Raw genomic sequence first — 12,940 nt, forward strand, 5'->3', positions numbered from 1 at the left:
AAACAAGAACTGTTTTCTGTTCTCTGTATTAAAAATTCCTGTGAACCTTGATGGGCAGGAGGATATCGTTCAGAAGGATTCCTGACAAAGCTCTGATCCCAAGGATTTTGACTTCTCTAGATGTGCCTTTATTGTCCTGTCATGCTCTACTGCACATCTCAGTGAAAGAGTGGCAAGATCGCTTTTCCTTTGGAAGCAAGATAGTAGGGAGAGCTGTCAGTAGCGTACAGCAAAGGTCTGATGACATAAACCTTTCACGAGATTTCTTAGGCTCCCCAGACACTTAATGAGAAAGAGGTCTGGGCAATATGAAAGCCCGTAGTGCTTTGTTAGAAGAGACAGAAAAGCAAATGAGCTTTGGGTAATGCATTTCTCTCCAATGCTGAGACAAGCAGTAGACTTCATTACCACACTTTGGGGAGAATGGGGCAGTCTGTCTGAAGCTGAGCTGTAACATGCAAGCACAAGGTTCCTGCTACCAGGCAGCAAAAGTTTGCTTTCCTCTCCCCCTTCCCAGGTGAACATGATGACACTTGCGGAGCACATTATTGAAGCTACGCCTGACAGGATCAAGCGGGAGAATTTTGTGCCAGTGGAGTCACCGCTGGTGGAGAGGACGGACAGTGCTACCATGAGCACCACAATGAGCTGGCTGGCCAGTTACCTTGCTGATGTCGATCATCTGCCAAGTGCTGCACAGATAAGGTCAGTAAGAGCTGGAAGAGACTCTGGGGTTTTGAGTGGTCTGAATGCTGGGCAGCATGCACTGATTCTTTAGCCTGCAGATGCCATTTCTCAGTGGGACTCAATGCTGGTGTGCCAAGCTCAGCCACAGTCTCATGGTCAAATGTATCATTGCCAGCACAGCTACAAATTCATGGAAGAATGGGAGTGCATGCAGCCTGGGAGGGGGAAGTGGCCCCAGGGTCTGACTCGTGACTTCTCTTCCAGTGCCAAGTCTGTGCAATGCAGTACAGGCAGGCTCAGGAATGTGGGATGTTGCTTGGAGAGAGGGAGGGGAGCATGAACTTCTGTCTTGAAATCAGAAATGTAGTCCTTATCTGTGATGCCAGCCCAGGTGCTTTGTGAGCCAATGATTCCTACTGTGATTGATATTTCAGAAGTCTGTATAGTGAACCCCTGACCCCTTCTTCGAACACCAGCTTGAGCCCTGCAGGCTCACCAGTCAGTGAAATAGCTTTTGAGAAACCCAGCCTTCCCTCGGCAGCAGATTGGTCTGAATTTCTGAGTGCATCCACCAGCGAGAAGGTAGAAAATGAGTTTGCACAGTTAACTCTGTCTGATCATGAGCAGAGAGAACTCTATGAAGCTGCCAAACTCGTCCAGACAGTGTTCAGGAAATACAAGGTATGTGGCCAAAACATCCGAAGTCTTCGTTGTTAGGTGTGAGAGTATAATTTGTTACAAAACAAAATGTGGGTAATACCCACTCCTGGGACAAAACTAGTTTCTCTCATAATGTTTTCAGTGCTTCTAGCATTTGCTTGATGTTTACCCAGCAGCTACCATACTGGAGAGAGCATGCATGCCATAGCGTGCCTTCTGTGCCAGAACAGCACTCTCAAAGCATATCCGCATATCCTCAAAGGATACTCCAGAGGTTCTGATTAGTTGCCTGCTTGGTGTAAAGATCAATGTTGAGGGTTTGTCCCTTACGTGAATTGACAGTAGAGACATCTCCAGGAAATGCCTAGACCTGAATCAGACCTGGTAGCACTGATAGAAGAGGTTTAGAAGTAGGTGCCCTGCAAGCTGCTGTGAGCCTCTTAAAGTCATCTGTCCTGGTTTTTGGTGTAGTCTGACTACTTACTGCTTCTTTCCTTCTCCATATAGGGTCGTCCCCTCCGGGAACAGCAAGAGGTGGCTGCCGCTGTTATTCAGCGTTGCTACCGAAAATACAAACAGGTAATCAAGGAAGTGAAATTTTGTCAAAAACACGTAAGTGCCGTGAACGCAGCCCTTTGTAGTGGGAATTATCCCCCTGTTCCTCTTGTATGCTTTTCAGCATGCAGTAATGAAGTACTCTGCAAAATTGAAAGGGGCAGAAATTTCATGTCCTGAATCTTAATTTTGGAGGGAAGCCTTGAAAGGATTTTGTTTGTGATGATACCTGCATTTTTGCTGTGAGATAGAGGGCAATGATGTATTCCATATTGGCGTTTACGCATGCTGTGTAGCCTGCTGAGACTATTCTCTGACTAGTTGCTTGCCAAATTTCATTGTGAAATTGAAGTTGGTTTCGCCTTTGATAAAGGCAAAGATGAAAAGTAGGTTGTTTTATTTTGCCCATGCTAAACTTATGAACTATAGGAAGTCAAAGGTTGTAGCTTGATGTGAGTTATTCCAGGACTGAGACTGTTCTCCAGACTCTAGTTGGAGACATGCTTTTAGGCTGAGTTCTCAACCCCAGAAAAAGAAGATACTTTTTCCTTTTTGGTTTTTCGTTGGGTTTTTTGGTTTTTGTTTTTTTGTGAGGGCTAGAGGCCACGTCCCTCTTTTCACTATACCCTGCTAGACAGAAGCTGTCTGATGCCTGGCAGCATGTTACGTAAAGTGAAAAGCAAGATGCCTGTGCTCTTTTACAACCTTCAAAAACATTTATTTGGGAAGCCTTTCTAGTGTTAGGTGACTGCATCATGATTCACATCCAACCCGTCACATGGATGTCATTCTGGAGTGATGCTTCCTGTAATAAGGAAGCTTCATTCCTTTCAAAAACTGCTTTGTCTTCGATCCTGGAATTGCTTCTTTTTGAAAGAAGATGGTTTGGGTTGGTTTTTTTTTTTTTCCATTCTTTATTTGCAGAACTAACATTAACTGTATTTTTCTGTTTCTCCCTAAGCTTACTTGGATAGCCTTGAAGGTAATACAAATACAAACACTGTTTTGGAAACAAGTCCATATTCAATCAACTTTCATATTCAATACAAACCAGGAGAACCTGGCGTTTAGAGAAATGTTTTAATAGTATCCACTGATAAATACCTGTGGTTGAGAAATCACTGGCAAACCAAACCTTATGGGAGATACACAGGGGCTGGCGTGCCATAGCCTAGCAATGTAGTAGTACAACTGGGGGGGGGGGGGAGGGTTGGAAGAAAAGAAAAAAGAAGTCTCCTGCTTCTACAGGTGCTCATATAAGCAGTGGTGGGCTGAGGTGTGGGGAAGGTTTTTAAGCCCATTTCCTGACGGCAAGCTTTCCTTTGTGGCTGCTGATTAGCTGTCACTCAGTGATCTTTGCCTTGGCATTCGGGGAGCAGAGGAGAATGTTCATCCCACCCGTGCAACAGATGTCCGCTGCATTCTGCCTGCCTGCTGAAGTATTGTGAACGTTCATCTTTGAAATACCCGTGCCCTGAGTTCCTAAGACCACCATCTCATGTACGCTGCTGCTCATACTGGAGGCATGACTGTTGATGCCAGTCTTAAACTGGTCATGGCCAGTAGTTTTCTACTGTAAAGACGAATTTCCTAGCTGTGCAATGCCTTGCTCTCATCAGATACTAGAATCAGCTGAGCTTGTCTCAGAGCTGCCCAGCAGGCAAGGCGTGCTCTTCCTGGAGAGAATGTGTCCTCAGGGTAATCTTCGTCCTCAGCTTCCTCCTGCACCATGATTTTGTATCAGTCAAAGTACTGTTCTGTCAGCGCAAGTGAGCGGAGCTTTCTGGGGCCACGGCACTAGCTGAGGCTTACCACTTCACAGAGATTAGGTGGCTGCTCTGTGTATCCTCTTTCCAGCTGGAGGGAAAAAGAGGAGGAGAGGGAGCAGCTAATTAGCTAAGGGTGTCTTAGAGTTGAAGCAAACATACTGGCGTCTAGTCTATCCAGTGACTGCTATTTTCTCTTTCACGTGCCTTATTCCTCTATTGTTACTGTACTGCTGAGATCAGCACAGGCTTATGACTAGATTTGAAAGTCAGAGCTCACATCATGGTTTTGTATTTGAACCCTTCTATTCAGGGGTTTGTAACTCAGCCACGAAGTCCCATCAGGGCTAAAAATTTGAAGGAAAATCATGACCAGCCCATGAGTGGACTTATTTTAAGTAGCTAGCTTAAAACCACAATCTGATCCATTTAATTAAAAATGTTAAAAAGAAAAAAAACAAAGAAAACAAAAGCCAATGGAAATGAATAATGGCAAAATATAACTGCATTTAATGACTGCTTCAATTCCAAAAAGTGAAATTTGGTAAATGGTGGTCTGTGATGATATCGGAGGGTTTTTTTGCTTTGGGATCATGTTGGCGGGGGGGTTGTTTGTTTGCTTTTTGGTGTTTTTTTCCCCAGCAGACAGAAAACTGAGATATGTTAGGACATTACACTATTCAGGGCAGTGGCTGCTATTTCTGTGTCTCACCTGTCTGATAAAGTGAGCAGAAGAGTCATAGCTGGAACAACAGACACATAAGTTTTGAAAGTGTTAAAACTTTCAAAAAAAGATCAGTAAATACTGAAAGCCTCTGTCATAGTATAAGTTCAGAGGTATGGGTGCAACTTCTGTATGTTATTCTACATCTCTTATCTTAAGAAGGACTTTTAAAAATATGCATGAGTGCATATGATTTCTGTTAAGTGGCCGTCTACTTGTGTACTTTGAAAGGAAAAGGATGTTGCATGAACAAGATTTTATTTTTTAAGAGTTTGTTCCTGCTTTATTTGGACTCATGGGGCTAGAAATAATACAGTGCTAGAGGGAATTTTGGATGTGTGTGACTGCTCATGCAAATTTGCAAGTTCAGTGGATGCTTGTTACAGACTTCTAGTGAGGTTTAGTTTGCCTGTGACTTAAGCTCAGTACTAGACTTGCTTGATTAACTGTTGTGGGTTTTGGGTTTTGTTTGTTTTTGTTTTTTAAGTTAGAATCATGTTATTCCATTTGAAATGCTTGGATTTAAATGGATATATAAGCAATCAAAACTTTTTCAGTGTTGTGCTATGGCATAGAAACAAGAAATGTGCTGTTTAAAAGTTAAATGTCCTGGAAGAGTGGAATACACTTGTGAGCAGGAAATTCGGTCCTTACAAAAGTAATTTGTTTAAAAGAGGTTTTTAATTGAAGACACAAAAAAAAAGTGTGTTTTGGTTTTAGTTAATTTGTTAGGGTTTTGGAATAGGCATTCACACCATTTTGTCCTTATCATCACTTAGTTGGGCATATTTTGCTGCTGCTGTTATGAGTCTTTACAAACAATGGCTGCATAGCAATGGGCATCCTGTACTTTGTAAGGAGAGTTCTGTATGCAAGGGAAACAAACAGTTCCTCTAAGTGTGGGCAATTGATTTCTCTCTAACTCAGACCCACTGCAGTACGTGTATGAAGCAGTGTAAACATGACTCGGGATCAGCTCCAGTTCCAAAGTTGTTCATAAGTATAGTAGAGCTGGGTCTGGTCATTAGCATGTACATGTAGAACCTCTGCTAGCTAGGTATTAAATAAAACCTCAGAGGGATGGAGCAGCTCCGCTGAGAGGACAGGCTGGGAGAGCTGGGGTTGTTCAGCCTGGAGAAGAGAAGGCTTCAGGGAGACCTCAGAGCGGCCTTCAGTGCTGAAAGGGGGCTACGAGACAGCTGGGGAGGGGCTCTTGATCGGGGGTGTGGTGATGGGACAAGGGGTAACAGTTTCAAACTGAAAGAGGGAGATTTAGATTAGATATCAGGAAGAAATTTTTTACAGTGAGGGTAGCGAAACATCGGCACAGGCTGCTCAGAGAGGTGGTAGAAGCCCCATCACTGGAAACATTCAAGGTCAGGCTGGATGGGGCTCTGAGCAACCTGATCTAATTGAAGATGTACCTGCTCACTGCAGGGGGGTTGGGCTAGGTGACCTTTAAAGGTCCCTTCCAACTCAAACTATTCTATGATTCTGAATCCTGTCAAACTATGCCAGGGGCAGCAAAACAGGTGGTTGCTTTCTTGATGCAGACTAGGTTCTGCACCTAATCTCACAGTTGTTCCAGTTTGTTGTCACCCTTTTTCTCATACAGTTCCCAATCAGCAAGTAGATACTCATTTGCTTCTCATCATGTCTTAGTGGCACAAGTCTTTCACCATAGGAACCTGCTTCTTGCTGGTTTTATTGGAATGCCTCAGCTTCCCTCTGTTTCTCTTGTAGTATGCACTTTATAAAAAGATGACACAAGCTGCCATTCTTATCCAGAGCAAATTCCGAAGTTATTATGAGCAGAAAAAATTCCAGCAGAGCCGACGAGCCGCGATGCTGATCCAGCAGTACTATCGCAGCTACAAAGAATGTGGGAAGAGGAGGCAAAACCGTCGGGCAGCCACCATTGTACAACAGAAACTCAGGTGAGCTCTTGGGATGCTAGAGGCTACCAGGATCTTTATGTATCGTTTTTATGTTCATCAGGGCTGTGCTGTAGTTTACAGACAAAGGCCAGTGGTTCAGCGTTTAGTAGTATTCTCCTCAGTTTTGCCTACACTCCAGTGTTGGGTTTTTTTTTGTGTTTAGAAGCAGTCTGCTTACCAAGAAGCAGGATCAAGCTGCTCGCAAGATTATGCGGTTTTTACGACGCTGCCGCCACAGGTATGACGCTGTCTTTTGGCATCTGCCCTTCATTAGAGCAATGTAACAGTATTCAAGTGTGTCAGCAACGAGTGCAATGTAAAGGACAATAGAATCAGCTTGCTACAGATCTTTTGATCATGTAATGAATCCCAGCTGATTCCAAGGTATACCAACAAAAACGAAATCTCTAACTTTGGACTGTTGCTGAAAGAGAATCATGTTCAGCTCCTTTGCTGATAAAGCAGCACAGATTGTGTTGGGCAGACACAGAATAAGGAAACTTTGAGCAAAGCAAGGCACATGACTTTAAAAGTTGGACTTGAGGAAGTCTGATAAAAAGCTTACTGAATCCGCTACAGCTTGTAAGTGCTGCACGAAGCATTCCTGGTATGTGGAAAAGTGCAAAATGTGACATCTGGCGGTACACTGGAAATGCCTTTAGTTTGGTCACAAGATCATTTAGTAAACTCTCATCAAATACAGAGGGTTTTTTTAATGTGAATAGGTGGAATGTGCCAAGAGAGCAGCAGACAAGTTCATTCACATCAGCCACTCCACACATACCCTCAGTAAGCTGGGAGTACAGACACAGACATGAAGATGAATCATCTCCTGCCAGTGTGGGAACCTGTGCAGGCTTGCCGGAGCGCTCACGCATGGCAGCTAGCGCTACCAAACCAGTGCTCTGCTACACGCAGGGCATTTGTTTGATTTTTCAGTAAAGGATCCCGTATATGATCAGGTTGCAAGCTGGAACTTTGGCTAGACAAAAGTGAATTCAGATGTTTCTGACTCTGCTCCCTCCATTCTCACCACACATGCATTTCATCCACTCAGGAGCTGGTCAGATCTGATGCATTTTGAAGCATGTCTAGTTCAGCCCAGTGATGTTTGAACAAGGAGAGCTCTGAGATGCATGTGATAAACTTGATTTTAGAAACATTAAAATCCTTTTTGTAGGATTTCAGCAGATCAGCGTGGCTCATGTTGTGGAAGGACATCTTACCCGCAGGTTCAATGCAAAGTAACATGTGTGGACAAGAAAGAGGGCTTCCCAGCCAATTCCAAATGCACTTGAAACAGCCACAGTTGTTAGAGTTTTTCAGGAAGAAGCACAAGTGGCTTCTTTCTCTCAGCAGGGTATGCAGAAGAGACCAACAGGTTTGTTTTGTTGTGTTGGTTAGGCAGCATGTCCCGCTGAAGCAGGCAGAAGCTCAGAACTTCTGTATTCTCTCAGAATTGCTTGAGATCCAGGCAGTCCCTGAGGAGGCCACGTGCCCATTTTCCATCTGTCCTGGTTTCGGCTGGGATAGAGACACCCTCCGTGGAGGCTCTGGGGTCAACCTGACAGGGTCTTACAGCCGGCGCTCACACACAAGCCCAGAGAATACCTCGCAACTGGCTGTGTCGCTGGGCCTCTTGCCAACGTCCAGGATGTGCCATGCACTTCAACCACGCTCAGTTAAGTCTCCGGCTGTTGAGTAACCTAGACTCTCCAGGGCTTAAACTGCCCATGATTCCAGCAGTTCTTCTTGCCTTCAGCTCATTGCTTTCCTCTTTCTCAGCGTCTCTTGTTCCTTTGTAGAGCGAGACCCTACGTATTTGCATCACTGAAGTCTGCAGGCGGGACCCTTCCCTTTGCCAGTAGTCAGTCTGCTCTCTCTTCAGCAGTGTGGTCGCTGCTGCTGTGCATCTCTGGGGGACAGGTTTAGATCTTGGGTGTTTATAGACAGGAAATAAAAGTGAAGCAGCGGGATGGGGGGATCCGTTGTCAGTAGGCTCCCTCTGACTTACATCACACTGCACAGTACTTGAACTTCTACAACAGTGCAGTGCTGTCTGTGTCCACAGGCACTTTGTTAGCAATTGTGGTTAGTTAGGAATTCGTGCATCATCTTGGCTAGGATGCAACAGAAGGAAAAGGTAACTTATTTCTGCTGAATTGCTAACTGTGTTTCAAAACTGCCTTGCTTTTATTTCTGAAATAAAGTCGATTGCACGTTCATGGTCGTGTATGTTCTCCAAGCAATCGTAAGAGCTTAAAGCTGTGTTAGTGTAACTAATATTGATAATTGACACAAATTTGAACCAGGAGCATTCTGGCATTGGCAAATGCCAAAAATGAAAGCAAGACTTACCAACATGACAAAACCAGCATTTAGACTCTGCTTGAAAAAGTTGTGAAGTTACCAGCCTGCTAGATTTACAGAAGTGTTTAGAAATGTGACAAGTTCAGGCCTCTTTCCCTGTATTCCTCCTGCTTGCCAAAAAAGCTCTAGCAAGCAGTTGCAAAGAAAGGTGTTTTCCAAAACACTTCGTGCTCTGTGCGCTTGGGCTGCATCTGGGATCGCACTGCCGAAATAGCTCACGGACTCCTGGCTGCCAGTTCCATAGAGAGAGATCCGGTACTGCGCTGGTTTGCGCTCAGCGAAGAACAACATAGAAATCGGGTTTTTAGAGCTTTATTACCATGCAGGATTTTGAAGACAGATTGAAGTGTTTTGCTTATGTAAACAACTGCAAAGGAAGTATAATACTGGAATTGATACAGATCTACTTATTAAAACAGAGCTTCACTTGCTTCAGCATCTCAGCTGACTTGGACTGACCCGTTTGCTTGCTCACCCTGAGGGGGAGATCCACATGCTTTTCCCAGCATAGCCATATCCTCGCGAGACCAGCCACTCGTTCCTTCCCAAGCTTGGCTCTGCAACACCGTTTCTGACGCAGGATCTTGTAGCAGATTTCTGAGCTGCCCTGTTCATGGTGCGTGTACACTGGGGTACCAGGTGAAAGATGGGGGAATTGCTTCCTTCTCATCTGCTCTTCTTCAAGCTTTCTGAATTTTCTGTGTCTTAATAATTAGATTTATTCCTCACTGCTTGGTATTTCCTGCTTACCTCTTTCTAAGGATGGAGTAGTAAAACTTGGGATGTTAGGTAAAACCTTAAAACCAACTGTGTGTAAGCCTCCTAATCGTATCTGTTCAGTCTGCTGTGCGTCCTGTGTCACACTCATAGCTGATGATGGTGTGACTGGTACTTAGGCTAACAGCCCCACGCACTGTTTCAGGAGTACTGCTTGTTGGAATCCCATCGTGGACTCCGCTTGAAATGCTCAAAATTAGCACACTGTCGCTGTAAACAAATTGAGAAAGTTCCAGTCTCCATAGAGAAATACTTCAGCCATCCAAGCTCCTGAACATCCAGCAGCAAGCTATAATAGCTAACATCTAATGTTATTTAATGCTCTGTAGAGTTAAATTGGCGCTATGGAGCCACTTGTTAAACCACAGTGCCTTGTCAATACAAGGGATAGAAGTGGCAGATATTTTTGGAAAATGTGAGGGAGTGAGAGGAAAGAGAGCATGCACAGGAACATCAAAGACGCAGGATCTTGTAGCAGATTTCTGTCAGCTGATAGAGGTGGAGGGGGCGGCAGCTGTAAAAGCCACTCGCAGTCTGTCATAAGGATAGTGAGCTAAGTGAAATGGCAGTAAATTCTTAAAGCTCAGGAATTCAACCTTAAAAAAAATTAAACTGTTCAACCTAGGGTTTTGTCCACAAGCAGATTCTCTTGCTGGGCCAGTAAATTACTCTTACTGAGAGCTCTGTAGCCTTTAGGCAAGATTTGCTCCGGGTTTCTGCTGGCAACCATATGGTTGGTTGGGGTTTTTTTCTGTTTTAAATTGATCAAAGTCTGCTTTAAGCCGATTATGAGAACTCTTTGTCTGCTAGCATTCAGAACAGCTTAAATGGTCATCTTGTCCTATTTTAGCTACTAGCTTTTCGGCACAAAGGCCTCATAGCACAAACATGATTCCGATCAGCTTGAGGATCTAGGGTGGATGGGCATGTTGGTCTTGTGTTTTCTGATCTCCTGGACTTAACACTTGTTGCCTGATCAGATGGTATTTCAGATGTTTTGAGAGATTTAATGAGAGGGGTTCTGTGGTTGGAGCTCTCTCAGTAACGGATACTTAGACATTGATGACAGTCAGAAAAGAAATGTAAGTTTTGGTCAAATGTATTCTTAGAGCTCTGGTGGCTGAGTATTATTGGATGTCATGGAGACAAAAGTGGTCATTCATCATCAGCAGTCATTCTGACAGTCAGACATGTATCGTTTCCTTTTGACTTTGGAAAAAAAAACACACGTATTTATCCATCTGTTGTCATATTCTCAAAATTCTGGTGAAAAACATGCATCAGCCATAACATGGTATCAACACGACTAGTCACAGAAGTGTCGTTTGTTGAGAATGAGAAACAGAAACTTCCTGGCCTCCCAGGAGAGCTTCGCCCATCTTCCCATGGTGCCTGGACCTGTCAGCTGGCACTTGACTAACTTTCAACCTAAAACTTGCCATTACACCTACTGTGAGTTGAGCTGTCTCCTGGCACGCTGTCCTGTGTGAGGCAGAATCAAGGGTTTGCATATTTAATGATTTTGGGAAGAATCCACCTACTTGGTGATCCCCAGGTACAACACGTCTAGAGCTGCAAGGAATTGCAAGAGCTACAAGTGGGTTTGGCTTTGCTGAACTGAAGCCGTATATGGTCCATACTGTCAGCTTTCACTAGGAAGGTGACCTCCTATTTCCTATTCTCTCTGATTCTTAGGAAAATTTTGCTCTTCTGCGAGGTATCTGCACCATTGCTAGGCTGTGATTATGATCTGCAGTCTAGCATTTGGAGTGAGATAGAAACCAGACGATCACTGCGAGGGAAGGCAGGATGCAGCTAGAAATGCCACAGGGGTGACAGTGTTGGGTTTATTTTACTTGCTCATTACTTCCTGCCCTAAAACACCTAAACATAGGTCTGCTCTTCCCTGCTAAAGAGGAGTAGTCCACTAGCCAGGAGCGGGAAGGGTTCTTTCTCTCCAGGCAAGCAGAAGTGTTGTCTCCTCCTCCCTGAAGTGAAGCTGTTGGTAAGGTACGGTTATTGCCATGTGTGTGCTAATAGCTCTTTGGTATTGTTTTGCAATCTGAAGCCCACTGGTGGACCATAGGCTGTACAAAAGGGTGAGTGTAGCTGCCTGCTAGCCAGTTCCTCTCTTCCATTTTAAATATTTTTGCTTTCTGCTTGCTTGCATGGGGCTGCAGCCGAGATATGCCAGTAAGTTTCACCTCCATTAATTATATAAAACAGAATCCTGTATAAACTAACCCTACTGCAATGACTAACACTGCTGCTTTTATAACAGGACAGAGCTCTGCAGTAGATGTTACCAATGCATGAATGTGTGAAAAAGGACATGTATATTCATCATGGGCATGCTTAGGTGGCGTTGTTGGTGGGATATTTTTTCGGTATCCAGAATGGCTGTTGTTAGATTTTGGAACTTAGTGGGGTCTGCACTCACACACGGTCAATGAGTAAACGATGTCCTTTGTCATGAGACTGCGACAGCCTTCAGGCTAGGTCGTAGGAAGCTGCAGTACAGGTGCAGCCCACTCTAGATGGGTATTTGTTTCTGCCTGAGCCAGAGAGAAGCAGAAGAGCTCTTCACACTGCTTTTTACTCCCTAAGGTGGTTAAGCACCAATGCTTGTCTTCTAGAAGTTAGTCTTTGAGAAGTTGTATGTAAGATGCTGTAACTGTAAGTGCCAAGTGAGCTTCTGTCGGGAGTCTCATTCTCAGCACGAAGAGAGCCCGCTCGCCTTTGTGCTCAGTCAGGTTAGCGCGCTGGATTGCCGAAGCGTTCCCGTGGCAGGTCACTGTCCCTGTGCGAGCAGGGAGTACTGTGGCTTTCAAGGCACCGGCCTGAGTTGTCAGCAGGACTGCTCAGTACCATCTTGCATTTGACAGGCTGTAGGACAGCAGGGTTTTCGTCAAAACTTGCGGTCAGAAATAACACTGTTTCTGTGCCTATTACTACTATTTCAACAAGGGAAGAGAGGCAGAGGGAGGGATGACCTGGACTCCTGCTTCCACATAACATTCAGAAAAGAAAACTGAATTGTTGGTCATGGAGGTTTACTGACTTTGAATTGCAGAGGTGATTTTATGACTTAAGAGCAAGAGTACAAATCAGGCTTAAGCCTGCTGGAGGCGTCATTATTTGTTTAACTATTGAGCCTAACAGTGAAGCAATAGCTAATAACATTGCTTACCAAACTATGACTCTTATGCTACTATTTTTTGTTGCATATCCTGTTCTTTACAAGTAACAATTTGGGGTTTTTACTAATGACAAGTGAAGTAAGAATTGGATGAAATTGGGGACAAAGGCCCAGATGTGCCTTAACTGTTGAAGCACTACTTTCATGGATCTTGCCCTGATGAAGAGAAACGTTACTCTGGATGGCAGGGACACCAATGCTGTGAAGTTGTTAGGTGGAAAGCTATAGCTCCAGGTCTCGGCATGTGTGGTAATGTGCTTTACAA

The 12,940-nt window shown here is 44.4% G+C and overlaps 1 protein-coding gene across 4 annotated transcripts in view; it reads left to right on the forward strand.

Annotated features, from left to right (window-relative positions):
• CAMTA1 (calmodulin binding transcription activator 1) overlaps positions 1–12,940 on the forward strand; it is a 305,617-nt gene that overhangs the window by 284,195 nt on the left and 8,482 nt on the right. For 2 of the 4 annotated variants that reach the window (XM_086476363.1, XM_086476366.1), the window contains 6 exons: positions 518–705; positions 1,122–1,368; positions 1,855–1,926; positions 2,864–2,884; positions 6,136–6,329; positions 6,493–6,567. In XM_086476363.1, the coding sequence (XP_086332489.1) occupies positions 518–705; positions 1,122–1,368; positions 1,855–1,926; positions 2,864–2,884; positions 6,136–6,329; positions 6,493–6,567 (797 nt within the window). Of the gene's footprint in view, positions 1–517; positions 706–1,121; positions 1,369–1,854; positions 1,927–2,863; positions 2,885–6,135; positions 6,330–6,492; positions 6,568–11,544; positions 11,576–12,940 lie in introns of all 4 variants that reach the window. The other 2 variants (XM_086476364.1, XM_086476362.1) reach the window with 2 other exon arrangements.

The sequence above is a fragment of the Leptosomus discolor genome, chromosome 20 (genome assembly GCF_034619465.1).
Source record: "Leptosomus discolor isolate bLepDis1 chromosome 20, bLepDis1.hap2, whole genome shotgun sequence".
In the NCBI taxonomy this organism is placed as follows: Eukaryota; Metazoa; Chordata; class Aves; order Leptosomiformes; family Leptosomidae; genus Leptosomus; species Leptosomus discolor.